General features: G+C 35.6%; 1 protein-coding gene across 3 annotated transcripts; it reads right to left on the bottom strand.

The window, feature by feature from the left end:
- Positions 1 to 1670: 1670 nt before the first annotated feature.
- Positions 1671 to 19196, bottom strand: LOC108337456 (synaptonemal complex protein 1). Of its 3 annotated transcripts, none has more exons than XM_017573986.2 (19): positions 18904 to 19196; positions 18727 to 18776; positions 18384 to 18591; positions 18158 to 18283; positions 17919 to 18017; positions 16217 to 16893; positions 15886 to 16134; positions 15664 to 15792; positions 15510 to 15578; positions 15326 to 15436; positions 6152 to 6259; positions 5964 to 6074; positions 5805 to 5891; positions 4909 to 4977; positions 4689 to 4796; positions 4434 to 4523; positions 4200 to 4259; positions 2795 to 2898; positions 1671 to 2177 (listed from the first exon to the last, which is right to left on the bottom strand). In XM_017573986.2, the coding sequence occupies exons 1-18, from the start codon at positions 19055 to 19057 to the stop codon at positions 2797 to 2799; spliced, it is 2607 nt and encodes an 868-aa protein (XP_017429475.1). In that variant the 5' UTR covers positions 19058 to 19196; the 3' UTR covers positions 1671 to 2177; positions 2795 to 2796. The 3 variants fall into 3 exon arrangements, with proteins under 3 accessions (XP_017429475.1, XP_017429476.1, XP_052737055.1); XM_017573987.2 differs by having other exon boundaries at positions 4434 to 4520; positions 18904 to 19182; XM_052881095.1 differs by lacking the exons at positions 18384 to 18591; positions 18727 to 18776; positions 18904 to 19196 and having other exon boundaries at positions 17919 to 18043; positions 18158 to 18238.
- Between the last annotated feature and the right edge of the window lie 512 nt (positions 19197 to 19708).

The following is a 19708-nucleotide window of genomic DNA, read 5'->3' as shown; positions in this document are numbered from 1 at the left end:
AACAACTAACATAACGGTCATATTTTTAAATATGTTGACCAAACATTAAATGATAGTCGACTGCATTAATTGTACATTCTATTATTTGTTTGACTTTTGCTAATTTTGTTATAACTGATTGTTATATTCGATTACGTTAGTAGCTCAATCGATTAAAATGCGTATGATATGTCTTATGCTATAAATTGACACATATTTGAATTTTGTAAGTACTTTTGGTAATTCTAACAATTTCATATCTTATAGAAAGAGAGGAAAAGATCTAAGAAACAAGATTGACCGTGGTTATCAACAAATTGTGATTTCTTGAAGAGCAAGACTGTTGTGCTTCAAAGACTGATCAAATCTGCACACGTGGATGTAACTACGTGATCAGATTCTGCAATCTCTTGAAGATTGCTTTGAGTTCCATGTTATGACTACAGGAAGAAGAACGTGTGTGTTCTTGACTTTGAGGGTGCCTCAAAGGGGTTAGACAGCAAAAGAGGGTTAGATTAGAGGGTTGTTGACTGCCTATATTAGATTAGAGGGTTAGAGAGGTGTTTTATATTTTTGAAGTGAGGTCTCTATAAAAACCTTGTTGTAAAAACCTTGATCTTTATAGTGCATTGGCTTCCTGTAGTTGGAAGGACACTGGATGTAGGCTTGGCCGAACCAGTATAAAAACTCAGTGTTTGAATTTTCTGATCCCTACTCTCTTTTATTCAATCGATTACTTTCTGTACTTATTCGATTAAGAGTCCGCTGCATTGAATTTTTTTTACCTTGCAAATTCAAGAAAAGTATAAAGGCATCAATTTTTGTGGAAAAGATTTTAGTAAGAGTTACGGAAGCGTTCCTCACTGAGCGACAGACACTAGGAGCTACGGAAGCGTTTCCTAGGTCGAAAAAGTTCAAGTGAAAGCTACGGAAGCGTTCATCACCGAGCAACGAACTCGGGAGAACGACCTGGATGGACGACTATAGGAGGACGACTTGAAAGAACGGCCAGGACCGCCTAAGAAGACGCTCATGGGAGGACCATACGACACAATAACAAATATTATTGTAGACAAGTTTATTTTGTACACTACTGTTATATTATGATTAATCAAAACACATTCTTCACTTTCTTATATTTTCAATATTTTTCCAAATGTTTCGCGATTTTTCTTTTATAAACGGGGATTCCTTTGAAAAGGCGCTTCATAAATGGTACACAATAATTTGAAAGATATTAAACAATTTAATTCATGCATAAGTGTAAAATACCTTTATATACAAGGATATTTAACTTTTTAGTTTTTTTTTATTCTGGCGGTCAGAAACAACATTTAATAGTTTAATTTTGATGTTTTTATATTCTCAACTATTTAGAAATCAACAATGTAGCTCTATATAATAATAATCTAAAATGAAATGATGGTAAATAGTTCTGTAAACCATCATTCTACTTTTATTAAATGATTTTTTTTAACTCAATCCTTTGAAGTTTAGATTAAACTAGAACGATGTACAAGTCTGATCTGTTACAATTTTATGTTTATTGATAATAATTATAACATCTTTAACTTCAGCTCATACTTTAAGAAGTTGAAAAGATAAATAAAAAAATAGAACATGAAATTGTAGATTAGATAACTGATGGCTGAAAAACCCTAAATGGGTCAAAACTCAATTAACCAGTAAACTCCTTATTGCCGAACACAATGTCATCCTCCCTTTTTTCTTAACAGAAAAAAGAATAATATTTACAAACTATGCCAGTGCAATTTACAGTCGTGATCCATATCATGAAAATATTGGCGAAGTGTCGTTTTTCATTTCTAATTCTAATTAGAAAACCCTCTACAGGCGCTTCCAATAGAGACGGATGCTATATACAACAACCCAGCAAACAACTGTGATTCTTTGAAAACAAATTACATGAGATACTAAATCTTGTCAAATGACTTTTTTGACCAGCTAGACTTTTTTGACCAGCTATCTATTATTCTATCATCGGCAGCTGTAGATCCAAACCAGCAGAAATAACCGGGAAGTCTACATATCTGTCAACTTCAACAATACTAAGAAACTATGATAGCATGGCTAAATTTCAACCCATCTTGTCTATTTTCCAGGCTCAATAAAATTGTATCTTCGTCCATAACTTTTATGTCACAATGGCATTGAAGAAAACAGCAGTCCATGCCCAACTGAAAATCATAATGCAATCATAAGTAAACAGGGACGATCATTGAAGAAGACTATCTTCGTATGAACCAAAAGAAAGCCTAGATTCTTCATGCATTAGCAAATTTTCCCGAAATCGACATTTGAAGATGTGATTTTGCATAATGTGACACAAACATGTAATTGCTCCTAGAATATCAGTCTTTGTCTTGCTCCTTAATGAATAATTCATCGTGTGGTTATTCAAGGTCATAGGACACAGAATGCATGTTAAAGCAGATATACTGTTATCAAATATCCAATATCATTCTAGGTTTCTGGGAAACAGAAAGTGAACAGAAAGAACAAAAGGGACCCAACCAAGTAACAGTGGGTTGATATTACTCGAATTCAAGGTATTTATTCCCTGATAGGCTATAGATGAGTCTGAGATAAATTATAACATTTTCAGGTAACAGTTTTTGGTAAGCAATAGCAAGGACTCTCTTAATTTTAGATATATAAAAACACCGCATCACCGAGACACAGTTAGGAAGTTCTGAAAAGGCTCCAGTGCTTTTTTCATAGCTTTTAGGAGGAAGCATCATATTTTTCAAAGGAAATAAAATTAGGATTCTAGTCAGTAACTGATCGTAAATACCTCTAATCAAATGCATAGGGATCATCAGCATAGGGATTAAGAGACCCTTCTGAAAACAAATCACCTATATTTGAAGGATTAGTATGTCCTCCTCCTTTGATGCTCTGCATTAATGATATGTAAAAGGAAACATCATATATTACTACAGCATACCATAACATGTCAGCATAAATAAAAGTAAGTACAAGGATCATTATCCCATCAGTTTGTTTTATATTCTTTTAGAAACAAAAGGGTGAAAATAAACTTTCAGCACAAACCCTTCGTCTTTTTGCTTTTAGTTATACTATATCAGTAGAATTTGATGAACTAACTCCGATGTTGCAGAAAAACAATTGGACCTAGAGAATCAAAAGATTCTTATACAGAACTAATTACAAATCTAGCAATTTACTGAGAAAAGATTAATAGGTTCCACATTAGGTAATCACCATGGAAAACACTGAAATTTAAATAATAAACTAAAGTAAATATAAAAAATTCTTTAAAATAATAAGACCGTATTAGCTCTTAGCATTATCAATTCTGGTATCATCAGGATAGTGTAATAATGAAGATAAAGTGAATGAGATTATGTAAAAATTAATTGTGGCTAAAATTTAGTTTGAAATAACTCAAGTCTTTTTGTATAACAACGTGTATCGAGTTTTGCAAACAATATTGTTTAAGTACTTTAACTAATAATTGATTTTGAATATGTACTTAGCAAAATGGATTTTAAAAGTTCACGTATATATTCAACTGTAATTAGCTACTTTGACACATACTTTTAATTGTAATATTTTCTAATTTCATTTTAATTATTAAAATTAAACATAAAATATATTCATAATATTTTAGAAAACTAAATGAGTAAGTTATGAGTAAAGAGATTCTTTTCAACCACTTCAAGAAATGCTTCTCCACAAGCTACCAATAGAGTTTTATTTTCTTAACCACACCAATAAAAAGTGAAGGACGAAAGATGAGGGATGTATGTAGATATCACATCCTCCGAATAGAATAATTTTGGCTAGAAATCCAATGTTAAAACCTAAAAGAAAGGTTCAAGAGATACTACAGTAAGAATGCGACCACCCACGAAAGGGAGCCAAGAGACCCAGCAAGCAAAATCTAGATGAGGAAGGAAATTAGAGAAAATGCAACCATCAGAAAGGTAAATATGACACTGGATGAAGCTAGAACAGTGACTCTTGTTGCTTAAACCTTAACATGGTTTCTATCAAGTGATGAAAAATCACAAATCTGGGTCAAACACGCTTCCTTTAAAAAGAAGGGGATTCACCATGAGGTTACTACAAAACCAAACATGTAATAAAATGTTCAAATTTGATAACTTTGCTCCTTGATATTTTAAGAAAATATGACATACTAATAAAAAAGAAGTTTCATCTTAGTTGGTTACCTTAACAACACTTCCAGGAGTATTTACTTTTGGTGTATTTATCTTTCGATTTCTAGGATCCTGTCAATAACAAGAGATTCCATATTAACAGAGACGTAAGAAGTCCGCACTCCGAAGCCATGAGATCTGGTGTGTTAGTGTTAAGTTCATGCGAGTAGTCATATTCACACACACACACACACATATATATATATATAGATGGTTAATAGAATTTAGAGAAAAACAAATACATGCCTCAAACATAACAGTACTTCTTGTTTTCCTTTTCTTTGTGATTGTTCTCCCATTAGAAGTCTCAACTTCATATTCATGGCGAGTTACCTGCTAATTCAGTTAAGTAGCCAAGGTAATTGCCAAATATCATAAGTCATTTACTCGTACCATCTTTCTAAGTCACGAATTAAGATCCCTAAAATACTAATCTTTTGCTTCGTAATTGCTGCAAAATAAGCCTCCTCTTGGCCGTTAATTCATAGTAAAGAAAGTCACCTTTCTATGACGCTTAGGTATGCTCACTGCACTTCCTGTTTTAATGTTGTCCACTTTTGTCAACAACTTTGGCACTGGTGTTTGTGTTGCTTCAAAGTAAGGAGAGTCCTTGCAAAGTAATGAAAGACCAAGGATATTAGGTAACTTAGTGAGAACATAACAATAACCTGTTACGAAGGAAGGAAAAAGTAAAATTTCTTTTCTAGAATTTCGATCTTACTAAGTCACGCTGCAGATTTCTTTTGCCACCACAAGAACTCCTTCTCTTAATTGATGAAATGGAGTAGTCCTATCATGTAAAAAGCATTACGCCAATTTTGAGAATTTAACTGAAATTCATAACAAAGGTTGATGACATTCACTAGGCTAATGTATTCTAACACTTACCTACCAGATTATCATGATATTCATACGTTCATGTCATTTCTCACGAATAGAATTGCTTTAGTATCTTAATCACTCATAAATTTCGGGAGAACTATTAAGAACATACGATATCATAAAAAAAATAAATGAATTGCAATTGGAATGGCCTTAAACTCACAAACCACTAAACAGTAAGTATGTTGGTACTTTCCATAACTTTCCTCTTTAAGAGAGTCAGGAGCTTGAAATGACGCATGATTTCAATAAAATATACCAAATCATAACCCAACCAATGTCTATAATCTAAAATCACCCACACATAATTTCTGCTCTAACTACATGAAGCCTTCAGAGCCCTGTCTTCTCTTCCCTTTGTGATGTGCAAAATCATGAATAAAATCTTTTTAACTTCAATTTTAAAACAGCTATCCTACGAGAAACTGCGCCATTCAAATCTATATAAAAGCATGTCAGTAAGAGTCATTAAAAATTAGTTATGCTTTATGTAACAAGATTATGCCCATTCTATAAGTGGTAATATTTTAATGAAGAAAATGCATGGGTTGAAAGAATATTAAAGAAGAAATTTTAGGTTAAAATGTTATACCAGCAATGTTTTCTCACTTTCCCAATTATGCCTACAGAAGGATAAATCTAATACCAAACCAATGGTATCCAAACATGAAAACTAACAAATATGGCATCTATTTGGACAGGGACGCAGACAAAGAGACTGAAACACAAATCAACCTGTTTTGAATTCACTTCTTGGTCCTCTTTGGGTTTGTCACTCATCACTTTCCACTGCAACTGCAACAAAGCCCTTTGTCTGTCTTCCTGCAATATACCCCAAATAATATTAATAAAATTATGGGATGAAATAAATTTATTCTATCAGGTATTCCATACTTTGGATTTTTGAAGATGCAACTCCTCTTCTAGCTTCCGACATTCATCTTCAAGTTCACATCTCAATGCTTTAATCTGAGCTTCATGATCATTCCTCATAAAGATTGTTTTCTACATTAACGTATCAATAGCTGAAGAATTTTGTATACAAATCTTGGCTCCGCCAAACGTGTGTGGGTGTGTGGTACCTCTCGCAGTTCATTTTCAGCTAGCAGTTGGGTACGCTTTAGCTGTTCATTGTGCTCAGCTATGAGGCTTAGTTGCTTCTTGTCATGCTCCTGTTGCATTTGATTAACCTGTAAATTGAGCAGGAAATCAAGTGACCGATTGCCTGGAATTTTTTCAACTTTAAATTAATCAAATTTCATAAAAAAGGAAAGTAATGATGCAATAATATTCCCACAACTCACAAGAGATACATACCCGTTTAAATAAAGGCATAAATTAGACCACTTTAAATTCTCACTAGAAAAACTTGATACCTTTACATAACAGATTTCACAGTTACCATCACTACTATCATGGACCAATTATTTAAAAGCAATGTTCTTATGTGAAGATACATGAATGATTTTGTTTTGAGTGAATATCCAAATTGGTCATCCAAAGCTGTCCCATTAGTCTTTGGATGTAAAACAAGAAATTAAAAAAAGTCCCTATGTTGTTGTCACTTTATTTAGGTCCTAAATTTAACTAAATTTTACTTTAGTCCTTGAAAATTTGTCAAATTATCGTTTGAGTCACGAATTTTTGAAATTCGCCTCATCATTTTATGGATCAATTATAGTATTCACCTATTGTACTTTATATATTTCACATTCCCCCGTGCAAGAGTTGTTTGGCCTTTAAGTGTGGATAATGCCCGACTCCTCCTATGACCTACCTTAGGCAGAAATTCAATTCAACCTTTAATAAGAAGGATAAGAATAGAAAGGATTCAACTCCAGACCCAGTAAGTCGTAGAGACTTTCGTACCATGTCATGAACTAACTATCTGAAAAGCTTAATATATTGCATATCTAAAATATCAATCACATAATAACACTTAAAAAGAATTCAATTGTACGAGATAAAAGATTTTATTGAATAAAAGAAACAGTACATAAGCATTATATATAGACAACTCTATCGTAAAAGTAACAACAAAGAAGAGATATCCATTATCGTACCATAGTTCACATGTAATGATTACAATATCCTTTAGTAACTTAACAAGATATTTTCTCCTCATTCATAAGAAGCCCAAATGGGACATAACAGGTGGTGATAAAGTCACTATCAAATTTTTCTTCAATAACGTATCAGTTTATTTTCATGTGCTTGGTCCTATCATATTGGTCTAAATTATGAGAAATGGAAATCGCTTTACTTACTATGATAATAAAGAGTTATGGGCTTTCCACATGCCACTTTCATATAATATTTTTGAACCATAACAATTCACACATCATATATGTCAGCTTGAAGTCAGTCTTTGCACTAGACCTAGCAACAACATTTTAGCTTTTACTTTTCCAAGTCATTAAATTTCTATCCAAGAACACAATACCTTGAGATGAATCTCCTATTTGTAATAGGCCTTACATAATTTGCATCAGTATACACCTCAAATTTTAATTTTTCATTCCTCTTGAACAACAATTCCCTTCCTGGACATATCTTCAAATATTGAAGGATTTTGTTTACACTGTTAATGTCACTCCCTTGGATCATGCATAAACTGACTATGATTTGGTTAGTTATGATAAACTGACTATGATTTGGTTAGTTAGGATAAACAGACTATGATAAGTTGTCAGGTCTTATGTTAGTTTATGTTAGCTTAGTAAATGAGCTTCCCTACAAGTCTCTGATATTAGTCCTTATTCACAGTAGAAATATCTTTATCACATCAAATTCTATGATGTTGTTCTAAGGGAGCTCTAGTGGTCTTTCAATCAATCTTACATGTTTATTTGAGAAAATCAAGAACATACTTTATCTAAGAGATAAAAATGTATTTCTTTGAGTAAAATACTTCTATCCTAAGAAGTACTTTAATTTTCCTAGACCTTTTATCTTGAACTAAGTATCAAACTTTTCTTTCGAGTTTTGTTTCGCCTATTCATCACCCCCTACAACAATTATGTCATCCGCATTGATCAAAAGTCAAATAAGTTTCCCTTCTAAGGAATTTTTGATGAACTATGGCCACCTACACTCTATCGATGTCCCATCATAACCTAACTAAGTACACCAAACCAAGCATGAGGAGACTGTTTACATTGACACAAGGCTTTCTTCAACATGCACACTTCATTCTCCTCTTTGATAGATATCAAACATGGAGAAATTTCATCTAGACTTCTTCTAGATGTCCATGTAAGAAAGTATTTTTCTCATCAAATTATTGCAATTCTCCCAACCAAATTAAGCTGTTAATAAGAGAATGATTCTAACAACATTCATCTTTGTCATTTGAGTAAATGTCTTCTCACAATCAACACCATAAGTTTGAGTAGACCCTTTAGAAACTAATAATGCTTTGTAGCAATCCTACATGTCATCAAATCTATACTTTACATTATAGATTTATATGTGTTAGATGTTAAGATGTGTGTTTCTATTATTTAGACTCAGCCTATTCTGTATTAAGGGCATTGGCCCATATCCTACAATATAAATAAACTACCCTATGTGTATGCAAAACACACAAGGGATATTTTCTCCCAATCTTCTCTATTTCTCACATGGTATCTAGAGCATAGGAATAGTTCCAGCCAACTCCACGGTCTCCGACACCCATCACCGCCGTCGTCGCCGCCGCCGCCGTTGCCGGAGTTCCAGAATCGATTGACGACCACATCATCAGAATCGTCTCGGATGGCTAATTCTGATCCACCTCCCCGATCACCGTCTGCAGACCATCCTACTCCATCTAATACCGTAGAACAACCTGCAATCTTTAACGAATTTCTCAAATGGTATGAGGATCGTCAGCACTCTAGTTCCACTACATCTGCATCTGTTGCACGTACAGGTACACCTTTTGTTGGTCTGACTCACTCTCACTCCCTCGGACATTGGGTCCTTGACTCAGGTGCCACCGATCATATCACTGGTAACAAGTCCTTGTTTTCTTTCTTGTCATGTCCGGATAATTTACCCTCGGTAACAATGGCTGATGGGTCTAGAGTTTCATCTCATGGTGTTGGTACTGTTAATATTTTTCCATCCATATCTATTGATCATGTACTTTATGTCCCTGGGTCTCCCTTCAACTTATTGTCCATTAGTCGTCTAACTCGTACTCTTAATTGTGTTATTTCATTTACTAAAGATTCTGTTTGGTTGCAGGACTGGAGTTCGAAACACATGATTGGGACAGGATGTGAGTCTCATGGCCTTTATCATCTCCGCCCTTCTCCACATGTTGGCGTAATCATGGAGTCACCATCCCTTCTTCATGCTCAGTTAGGTCATCCTAGTCTTGCCAAACTACAACAACTTGTCCCGAGGTTGTCAAAATTATCAAGTTTGTCGTGTGACTCTTGTCAGTTAGGGAAGCATACTCGTAGTGTCTCACAACGGGTGTCGTCCCCTTTTTCATTGGTTCATTCAGACATTTGGGGACCTAGTCGTGTTAAGTCTACTTTAGGTTTTCAGTACTTTGTTACCTTTATTGATGACTATTCCAGATGTACTTGGTTGTTTTTAATGAAGAATCGTTCTGAGTTGTTTTCTATTTTCCAATCTTTTTTCAATGAAATAAAAACACAGTTTGAGGTTTCTATTCGAAATTTACGCAGTGATAATGGCCGTGAATACCTTTCTCAACAGTTTAAACATTTTATGGCTTCTCATGGCATTCTTCACCAAACCTCATGTGCTTATACCCCTCAACAAAATGGGGTGGCTGAGCGCAAGAATAGACACCTTATTGAAACAAATCGTACCCTTCTAATTCATGGTCAAGTACCCTCACATTTTTGGGGTGATGCAGTTCTCACGGCATGTTATGTTATCCACCGCATGTCATCTTCCGTCCTAGATCACAAAATCCCTCATTCTATCTTATTTCCTCAAGACCCTCTACATCCATTACCTCTTAGAGTTTTTGGGTCTACATGTTTTGTTCATGATTTTAGTCCTGGTCTTGATAAGTTATCTCCTAGGTCTCACAAATGTGTGTTCTTAGGATTTCCACGGTCACAAAAGGGCTATAAGTGTTTTTCCCCTTCCCTCAATCGTCATTTTATCTCTGCTGATGTCACTTTTGATGAATCTTCTTTTTACTTTTCACATCTATCTTCTAGTTCTGTACCTCTACCTGCTACTGTTGATATTCCTATTATCTGTGATCCTCCTGGTGATGCTCCACCCATTTTGTCTCCTCCTTCTTTAGACTCTCATTCACCACAGGATCATCCTTCACCACCACCCCTTCAGGTTTATAGTCGTCGCAATTGTCTCCCTCATGACTCACTTCCAGTGCCGCCTCCTGTGTCTCCTCCAGCTCCAGCAAATGAGTCTGACCTGCCTATTGCCCTCCGTAAAGGTATACGCTCTACCCGTAACCCTTCCCCCCATTATATTGTTCTTAGTTACCACAGATTATCTCCATCTTTTTACACTTGTCTCTCATCCATTTCTTCTGTGTCAATTCCCAAGTCTATGGGTGATGGCGTCAAGCTATGCTGGATGAATTAAGGGCCTTACAGAAAAGTGGAACTTGGGAGCTTGTCCAATTACCATCTGGAAAGTCTGTTGTTGGTTGCAGGTGGGTGTATGCTATCAAGGTTGGCCCTGATGGCACAATTGATTGTCTGAAAGCTCGACTGGTTGCCAAAGGCTACACACAGATTTTTGGTTTGGATTATGGTGATACTTTTTCTCCAGTGGCAAAAATGACCTCTGTTCGCCTATTCAATGCCATGGCCGCTCTTCGACAATGGCCTCTTTACCAACTTGATGTCAAAAATGCTTTCCTTAATGGTGATTTGCATGAAGAAATTTATATGGAGCAACCGCCTGGCTTTGTTGCTCAGGGGGAGTCATCTGGATTGGCATGTCGTCTTCGTAAATCCTTATATGGCCTAAAACAGTCTCCTCGGGCCTGGTTTGGTAAATTCAGTTGTGTTGTTCAACAATTTGGTATGTCTCGCAGTGAAGCGGATCATTCAGTGTTCTATCGCCACTCAAGTGCTGGATGTATCTACTTAATAGTGTATGTCGATGACATTGTTCTCACAGGAAGCGACTATCTTGGCATCTCTCAGATGAAACAGCACCTTTGTCACCATTTTCAAACCAAAGATCTTGGCAAACTCCGGTACTTTTTGGGTATTGAAGTAGCACAATCCAATGCTGGTATTGTCATATCTCACAGGAAGTATGCATTAGACATCTTGGAGGAAACAGGGTTAATGAACTGTAAATCTGTTGAGACACCTTGAACCCTAACATCAAACTCCTACCAAATCAGGGGGAGCCTTTCTCAGATCCTGAACGGTACAGAAGATTAGTTGGTAAATTAAACTATCTTACTGTTACGCGTCCTGACATTTCCTTCGCAGTTAGTGTGGTGAGTAAATTTCTAAACTCTCCATGTGAAGACCATTGGGATGCAGTTGTTCGCATATTGAAGTATATTAAAGGATCACCTGGAAAAGGTTTGCTATATGGTTCTAACAACGATACAAAAATCGTTTGCTATTCAGATGTTGATTGGGCTGGTTCCCCTTCTGATAAGAGGTCTACTTCTGGATATTGTGTTTCCATTGGTGGCAACCTGATGTCTTGGAAAAGTAAGAAGCAAAGTGTTGTGGCAAGGTCCAGTGCAGAAGCAGAATATAGAGCTATGACATCAGCTACTTGTGAGCTTGTGTGGCTTAAACAATTGCTTAGTGAATTGAAATTTGGAGATGTCACTTATATTATAATTTGGCCTTATCTCTAGTCGATGTGGGACTTCCAACACACCCCCTTCACGCTGAGGTATAAACATCTCGTGCGTGATAGTAGAAATTGGGTGGTCCGATAACGGCCCGATAGCGGGTGGAATAGAAGAATAGAATGCCCACTTAGAACTCGCTAGGATAGACTCCAACTATGGCTCTGATACCATATTAGTAAGTGGGTTTTTAAGCCTAACTCAACCCCACAAAACCGGCTTGTAAGGTGAGGTTTGCACCTCACTTATATATTATAATTTGGCCTTATCTCTAGTCGATGTGGGACTTCCAACACACCCCCTTCACGCCGAGGTATAGACATCTCGTGCGTGATAGTAGAAATTGGATGGTCCGATAACGGCCCGATAGCGGGTGGAATAGAAGAATAGAATGCCCACTTAGAACTCGCTAGGATAAACTCCAACTATGGCTCTGATACCATATGAAATAGTAGAGAAGATTAGGAGAAATCTCCCTTATGTGTTTAGCATACACATAGGGTAGTTTATTTATAATGTAAGATAAGGGTTAAACCCTAAATACAGAATGGGCTAAGCCCAATTAACATAAACACACAACTTAACATCTAACAGCGATAATCAAGCTGCTCTCCATATTAGCTCTAACCCTGTCTTCCATGAGAGAACCAAGCACATTGAAGTTGATTGTCATTTCATTCGAGAAAAAATCATATCCGGAGATATCAAGACTGAGTTCGTTAACTCAAGCAACCAGTTGGCAGACATATTCACTAAGTCCTTACAAGGACCTAGAATTGATTATCTTTGTAACAAGCTTGGAACATATGATTTATATGCTCCAGCTTGAGGGGGAGTGTTAGATGTTAAGATGTGTGTTTTTGTTATTTGGGCTCAGCCTATTCTGTATTAAGGGCATTGGCCCATATCCTACAATATAAATAAACTACACTATGTGTATGCAAAACACACAAGGGATATTTTCTCCCAATCTTCTCTATTTCACACAATATGCATCCAATTGCCATTTTATCTTGTGGTTTGTTAACAATCTCCTATGTCTGGTTCTTTTCTGACCCACTCATCTCTTCATTTGTGGCTTGATAATAGTAATATGGTTACAAAAAGAGAAACGACATACTCATCTCTTCATTCGTGGTTTGACAATAGTAATTTGGTTACAAAAAGAGAAACATATGATATTAAAATAGGTGAATGAGGAGTCATATTTTTTGTAGCACTAGGGTCTAGAACTTATGAGTCCTAACATAAAGTTCTAGAAACATTAAAAGAGGAATTGGACCTCCAACCCAGTGGACTCGAGTCGACCTTTGGCCCCAACCTACTCGGCTTGATATTTTGTATTGGGTCTACTTGACTTAACCATTTAGCCAAGGCCAACTAACATTTCTCGATCTTTGGCCTAGACAAACACATGTCGACCTTTGGCTCGAGCTGACTCTACTTACCCTTCAGCCCGGATTGACTTGTTTCGATCTTCGAACAGGGCCAACTCAGCTCAGCTTTTAGACCTAAGTCGATTTGGCTTCACCTTCATCTTGGGCCGACTCTACTTGACCTTAGACCAAATCCTTCTTGGCTCAACCATATCCTCAACCGCCTTGGCTCGACTTACATGCACTTTGATTTTGGATTTTCAAACTCTAAAACATGATCAAATCTAAATTTGATCCAAATCCATTTAAGTAGATTGGATTTAAAATCGAAAAATATGGATATGGATTTGGGATAAATCCATTTAAATGGACTTAAAACAATATAAATTTTAGTTTATTATAAATTGGATCTAAAAATCTGAGTTTTTTGCCCACCCTTAGCTTTAGTTTTTCCAAAGGAAAGAGAGTTTTCTCCTTTCTAGTTACCTAAAGTAAGTCTGCTTGGTGCGATCAAATTTCTTGCAATGAATGAATTAACAATCTTCCTTAACTTTTGAGTTGAATTTCATGTTTCCAAGATTTAAGATCTCAGGTTTGGAAGCTTTCCAGACAACATGGCAGCTTCATTAGTCGAGAGCTTATTCACCATGACCATGGAACAAGTTTCCTCACCCAAACAATGTAGGGAAGAAGTTTTCTTTCCAAGAATTTGTATTCTACTAGGGTCATATTTAAAATTCAAACCTAACAAGAACGTAAATATCTAGGATTTAGACAAACTAAGCAAGAAAGGCAACATCTATGCTATTTTCAAACTTCAAATTTTGATACTAGTCCAATTAAATCCATAGACCCTTTAATATTCCAGTGTATTTTGCGACACACAGGACACCCTATATAGGACTGAAGATCTTGTTTTCTAACTCATAACAAAACGTGTTATAATAAGAAATAAGTAATTTCAAGGTCTTCCAAATTTCACATGCACAGGAGTAAAACATATAATTTATGTAATCATGGATCCCCATAGCCAGATGATAATCTGTGAGTCATTATTGTCCCAAACTTTTCAATATGATAGAACCTACCCTTGAATGTGCACCTAATAAATTAAGCCCATTAGAAATAATTTCGACCATCAAAAAGATCATCATCAAGCAAATGTGAAAAATAAGCATTACCTAGTGGAATTGTCATACCAAAGAAGTGATTCCTTAAGACCCTTTTTTTTAGAGAAAATCATGAACAATGCCCTTTACAAAGGAGAGATACGAAACCCGAGGCAGAGGTTCTTAACAGGGGCAGGTCTATAACAGTCATCTCATGTTAACTCCAGTGAAGGAAATAGCCACAACAACGGTTAGAAAATGGGTGGTGTGGCAAACCCTCACACACTCAGAGAAGGGGAACAGGCATGTAGGTGGACGCGTGGCTGCTCCAATGGTGACACAACTCCAGGGAGCTGTCAGATTGGAGAATAGCGAATCTCTTGGTGTGGTTGTCGGTCAAGTTGGTCTCTCTGGCCGTGGTAGTGACGATGATGGTGACAATAAAATTACTCATGAAACACAAACTAGGTGCACTTTAGACAAACCAGCTAAACAAAATAAATAGGAGCACAAAATAACCCCAAAAAGTTAAAAATGCAACTAAGACGGCAAAGGGAAAAGTACAGAAGCTTATATCCCATGATCAGAAGTTCTAATACCAACTTTAAGAGAATTCAGCTATATAGAAAAGATTTTATTGAATTTAATAAATGAAACAGCACATAAACGTCCATTCATAGAGATTAGAAAGAGATCTCTAGTATTTTACAATAGCACACTTGTGACGATTGCAATATCCTTTTGTAACTTCAACAAATATTTTCTCCGGACTCAACAATAAGTTTATTTTAAAAATGGATTTTTAACTAATTAGAACATAAAGTAATTAAAAGTGTAACTAAAGCCGAATCAGACCACTTAGAATCGCATGTAATAGAAAATGCTATGCCAGATTATTTCTAAGTAGCCAATAATTTAAAATTCAACACTTTTTCCTATGCTTACCAGCAACGTGTGTTCTTCCTGAAAACACATCAACTGCTGCCTTGATTCTTCGTTGCATTCTGCAATTTTTTTATCACATCTACCCTCAATTTCGGCAATAGTTTTGTCTGTCTGAAGGTTAAAATTGGTTAGAAACAAGTTAATGGAAATAACATCTCACAGATGCCAGGATATACTATCAAACCTTGTCTTTTTCCATATTCACAATTTCCATCTTCTCCAATTCATACTTCCTCTTAATGTCATTGATAGCCTGTTCAAATAATGAAGATTTCACGCGAAGTTAGGGTTCTATTTGTCCAGAACCAATAGTAGGTAGCCAGCTATATGTACAAGACCTGATCATTTCTCTGAGATATTTCTTTCAAATGCCTTGATAGTTCTAACTGTTTATTCTCTACCATTTGATCATATTGCTTCCTAGCTTCTGAAAGTTTGCTTTCAACAGCAGTCAACAATGATACGTTCTGCAAAGTCAAAAAAAAATAAAAAAAAACTTAAATAATACACAAAAAACCAGTCAGGAACAGGCAATTTGCACTATATGTTTGCTCCAAAACCTCTGTGATTTGATCTTGTAGCTTCTTTTCCTGTTCCTTACAATGTAAAACACACTGTTCTTTTTCCTCCAGGGCATTATGAAGCTGGATTACTTCTTGATCTAGAGAACCAGCATGCTTCTCTAGTTTTATTCTCTCATTTTGCAAAGTATCTATTTCCTCTGATTTCTTCAATATCTCTGCCTGTAGTCTTTCGGTATTTTCTTTGCTTTCAGTCTCTAATGCTGAAACCTTCAGCAGCAAGTCTTGCTGCAAAGCATTAGATACCTCAATAAAGAACTCGACAATGTATGTCGATAGGAAATTAACTAAAACAGATTAACTTTCATACCACGTGCTTGTCTGATGATCTAGAACTTTCTAATAGAAGTTCAACTTTCTCTTCTAATTTGGAAATTAATACCTCTGCTTCTTTCTTTTTTGAGATTAAAGTCTCAGTTTCTGACACCAAACTTTGAATTCTCTCAGCAGCTAATCGAGAGTCCTCTGTAAGTTGGGCTACCGTAGATTCTTGAACTTTCTGAAGTTCATCCACAGTTTTGTTTAACTCGTAGTTTTTCATTTGAGTTGCGTTCTTTTCTAATTCCAAGACTACAAATTTGTTATTAAGCTCACTATACTGGTATTGAGCATGTTTTGAGAAAGTTTCTCTCTCCTTCTGAACCAACTGGAAGCCAGAAGCATAGAGTAAATTCATTTCATCAAACTTGCTCAAAAGATTCAGGCTTTCTTTGTCTAAATTTGACAAATCTGCAGCCAAAGACTGAAGTGTTTCGTTAAGGTTTTCAATTTCCTGAAGTGACATGTCATGCTTTTCTGCAAGCCCGGTATTCAGCAATTGAAGATCACTCTTTTCTTTCTCCAATTTCTCTTGACAGGTTATGTGACGCATAATTTCATCTTCTTTAACTTTTAACTGAAGGTGAACCTCTTCCAAAGTTGAGTTCAAATTCTCTGTAGCCAATCTACTAGATGCTAACATTTCTTCTAAATTCCTTATCATATTATCTGCAAACAAAATGAATTTCCATACAACAATTCAAATCAGTAGCAAGTTAAGATACAGGATATCTAGTCTGCTGAGAATTATAAGGATTTAGGTATGAAAAAGAAAAAAATTGAAACCTAATAACCTGAAATTGCATGAATTTGATGTGATACAAAAGACAAAGTACTAGCCCATGTATAACGTGAGAAGAAAGCTACTAAGTTATCTCGAATGAGACAATATTCCATGACAAATCAAATAATGTTATTTTAAACATTCTTATCAGTATCTTCTCAGTCAAACAGAAACAGAACTTACTTTTATATCTGCTTTTATCATTTTAGTTTGAAAAGCATTGGAAGGTTCCATCTTGACAGGCTATTAAGATATATAATATAGAAGCTGTTGAGTACACATCTTGCATTAAGTAATTAGTTACTTGTGGCCAGTGGTAGATCCAGATAACGTCTGATGTAGGGGTTGAAAGTAAATAAACTTTGACCACTAATTATGGATGTAACACAGGATATGAATATGATACGACATTGGACATCATATGACCTTACCTTAAATAACCATGCCCAAATGCTTTTTTATTACCCTGACATACCACCACACCTTGGTTTGAAATGTAGTCAAATGAAAGATTATTACAAGTTCTACCAAAAGAGTTGAAAAGGAACCTTAGATTAGCTATATAAGTGCCAGTATCATTTCCAAGAAATCAAGATCATTAAAGACGAGAGCCAAGTACAAATACGAAATAAGATTAAAGCATAAAATATGCAAACCAAGAAGACAATTTATTGATACTTTGCAGTATGCGATTTTTCAATTTCAAAATATGACCTAAATAACACATAACAAACAAAAGCAGATATATAAACTGAACACATGACCCTCGAGGACCAAAATACGTTTAGTAATGACCCACCTCATCCGAAATCCTTTCAATATAATGCATCAATCCTACATCCCAAGAGATATAACATTATATATAGCCTGATATATACAAAACAATTGCAATTTGCAGCATAATCCTCACCTTTCTCTTCTATAACATTGGCAACTCTGCAGTGTTCATCTCTGTGAAATTTCTCCTTTTCTTCTGAAGCAAACTTGAGCTTCTCTAGTTCGTTATCACCTATAATAGGGATAACCATATGTTACCTATGGTAGCATTATGGATATTAAATATCGGAACATCACAATTACAACATATCAAACCAAGCTATATTTCAATTCAATTTTTTATACAGAAGTTTTAAACTGAAAAGAACTTACGGGTTCTAATTGCTTCCTGTGCAGAATCTAGCTTCAAAGATAAACCATCCATCTGTTTACTCAAGCTATCAAGAGTTTTTGAACTTGCTGACAGTTTATTTTCCAATGTCTCCTTATCTTTTTCGGCTATATCAGCAAGATGAACCAGTAGACTAGTTAAAAGAAAAACCAAATGAAAAAAATAAAATAAAAAAACAAAAAGTATAGGGAACTTGAATATTCATACCATCCTGAACCAGACCAGCCAAGTTCTGTAAAGTCTCCGTAAGTTGATCACATAAAGTCTTAGTAGAAGAGAACTTAGACTCCAATCCCTTCCACAGTTTCTCATCTTCCTTCTGCTTGACCTGGAGCTTGGCATTTTCGTTTAAAGCATTCTGCAATTTTTCTTCCAATGCGCGCACACACGCCTGCGACTTCTTAAGCTTAGCATTCTGCCGAGGAACAGCAATAGAGTAACAACATCTCAATAAAACAACAAATACGAAATCCTAAGCATCATACACTTTAATTCACGTGCGTGCAATCCTCGCCTCACAGCGCAAGCTCAAAGGAAAGTATCATCATACCGCATTTTCAAGATCAGTCTTCGCCGAAGCTTGCTCTTTCACCAATTTCTCTGCACATGAATAAATCGAAGAAGCATGGTCACGTTACGATAAGAATTTCCGACATAATCTTCGTTCTCGAATAAGCAGGAAAATATACCGAAAAGAACATAATTGAAGTGAAATTGCGTTCAAAACCTGCGGTGAGCTTCAGGTTTGCAAAACTCCCCGATGAAACGGTATCCACAGAAGGACGCGAAGATAATGGCTTGGAAGCTCCCGAAATTGAACCGTACAACGATTTGAATTGGTCCAGGCTCTTGGAGACTGGGAATGCTAGCTTCTTCTGCATAGCGAAGATCGAAATGGAACCCTAGAAAATGTGAGTGAAGTTTTCAAGCGTTTTTCTTCTCTGCCACACAGCGCTGCAAGGGGCGGTTCTCTTCTCTGCCACACTGCGCTCAAAGGGACGTTTCAGTTGAGTGTGAAAATGAAATTTAGTTAGGCGCCATGGTGACGCAATATTTATACTCTCGCGTGAGCGGGATTTTTGTTCGTCTAGACCGTTAACTTCCTTCCAGACAGAAAGGTTTCTTTTTATTATTTTTACAGTAATTAAATTAAATATTTTTAAGTTATAATTAGTTGTGGAAAAACATTTATGGAAAGGAGTCTTCTTTCAATATCAAAAGAGAACAATTTTCCAAAATTACATAAATAAACTAGTTGTATTTAAAAGAACATAATTTATTAACTAATGTTTTTAAATTACGAACTTTTATGATAAAACAAAACGCAATTTCTTAAAAAAGAAATCATTTTATAAATATTTAAAATATTTCTATTGTTTAAAAAGTTAAGAGTGTTTTTTCAAACCTAATTTGAGTTATTATCGTAATAAAATTGTGGTCATCTTCAATTATTTAAAACACGAAGTTGTAAATATATTCCATTACTAATATCCTATTTAAAAACAAAAGTCAAATACCAACATATCTAATAT

This window comes from Vigna angularis, chromosome 7, assembly GCF_016808095.1.
Source record: "Vigna angularis cultivar LongXiaoDou No.4 chromosome 7, ASM1680809v1, whole genome shotgun sequence".
NCBI lineage: Eukaryota > Viridiplantae > Streptophyta > Magnoliopsida > Fabales > Fabaceae > Vigna > Vigna angularis.
The sequence above is the reverse complement of the archived record's forward strand: the minus strand, read 5'-3'. Positions and strand labels throughout refer to the sequence as shown.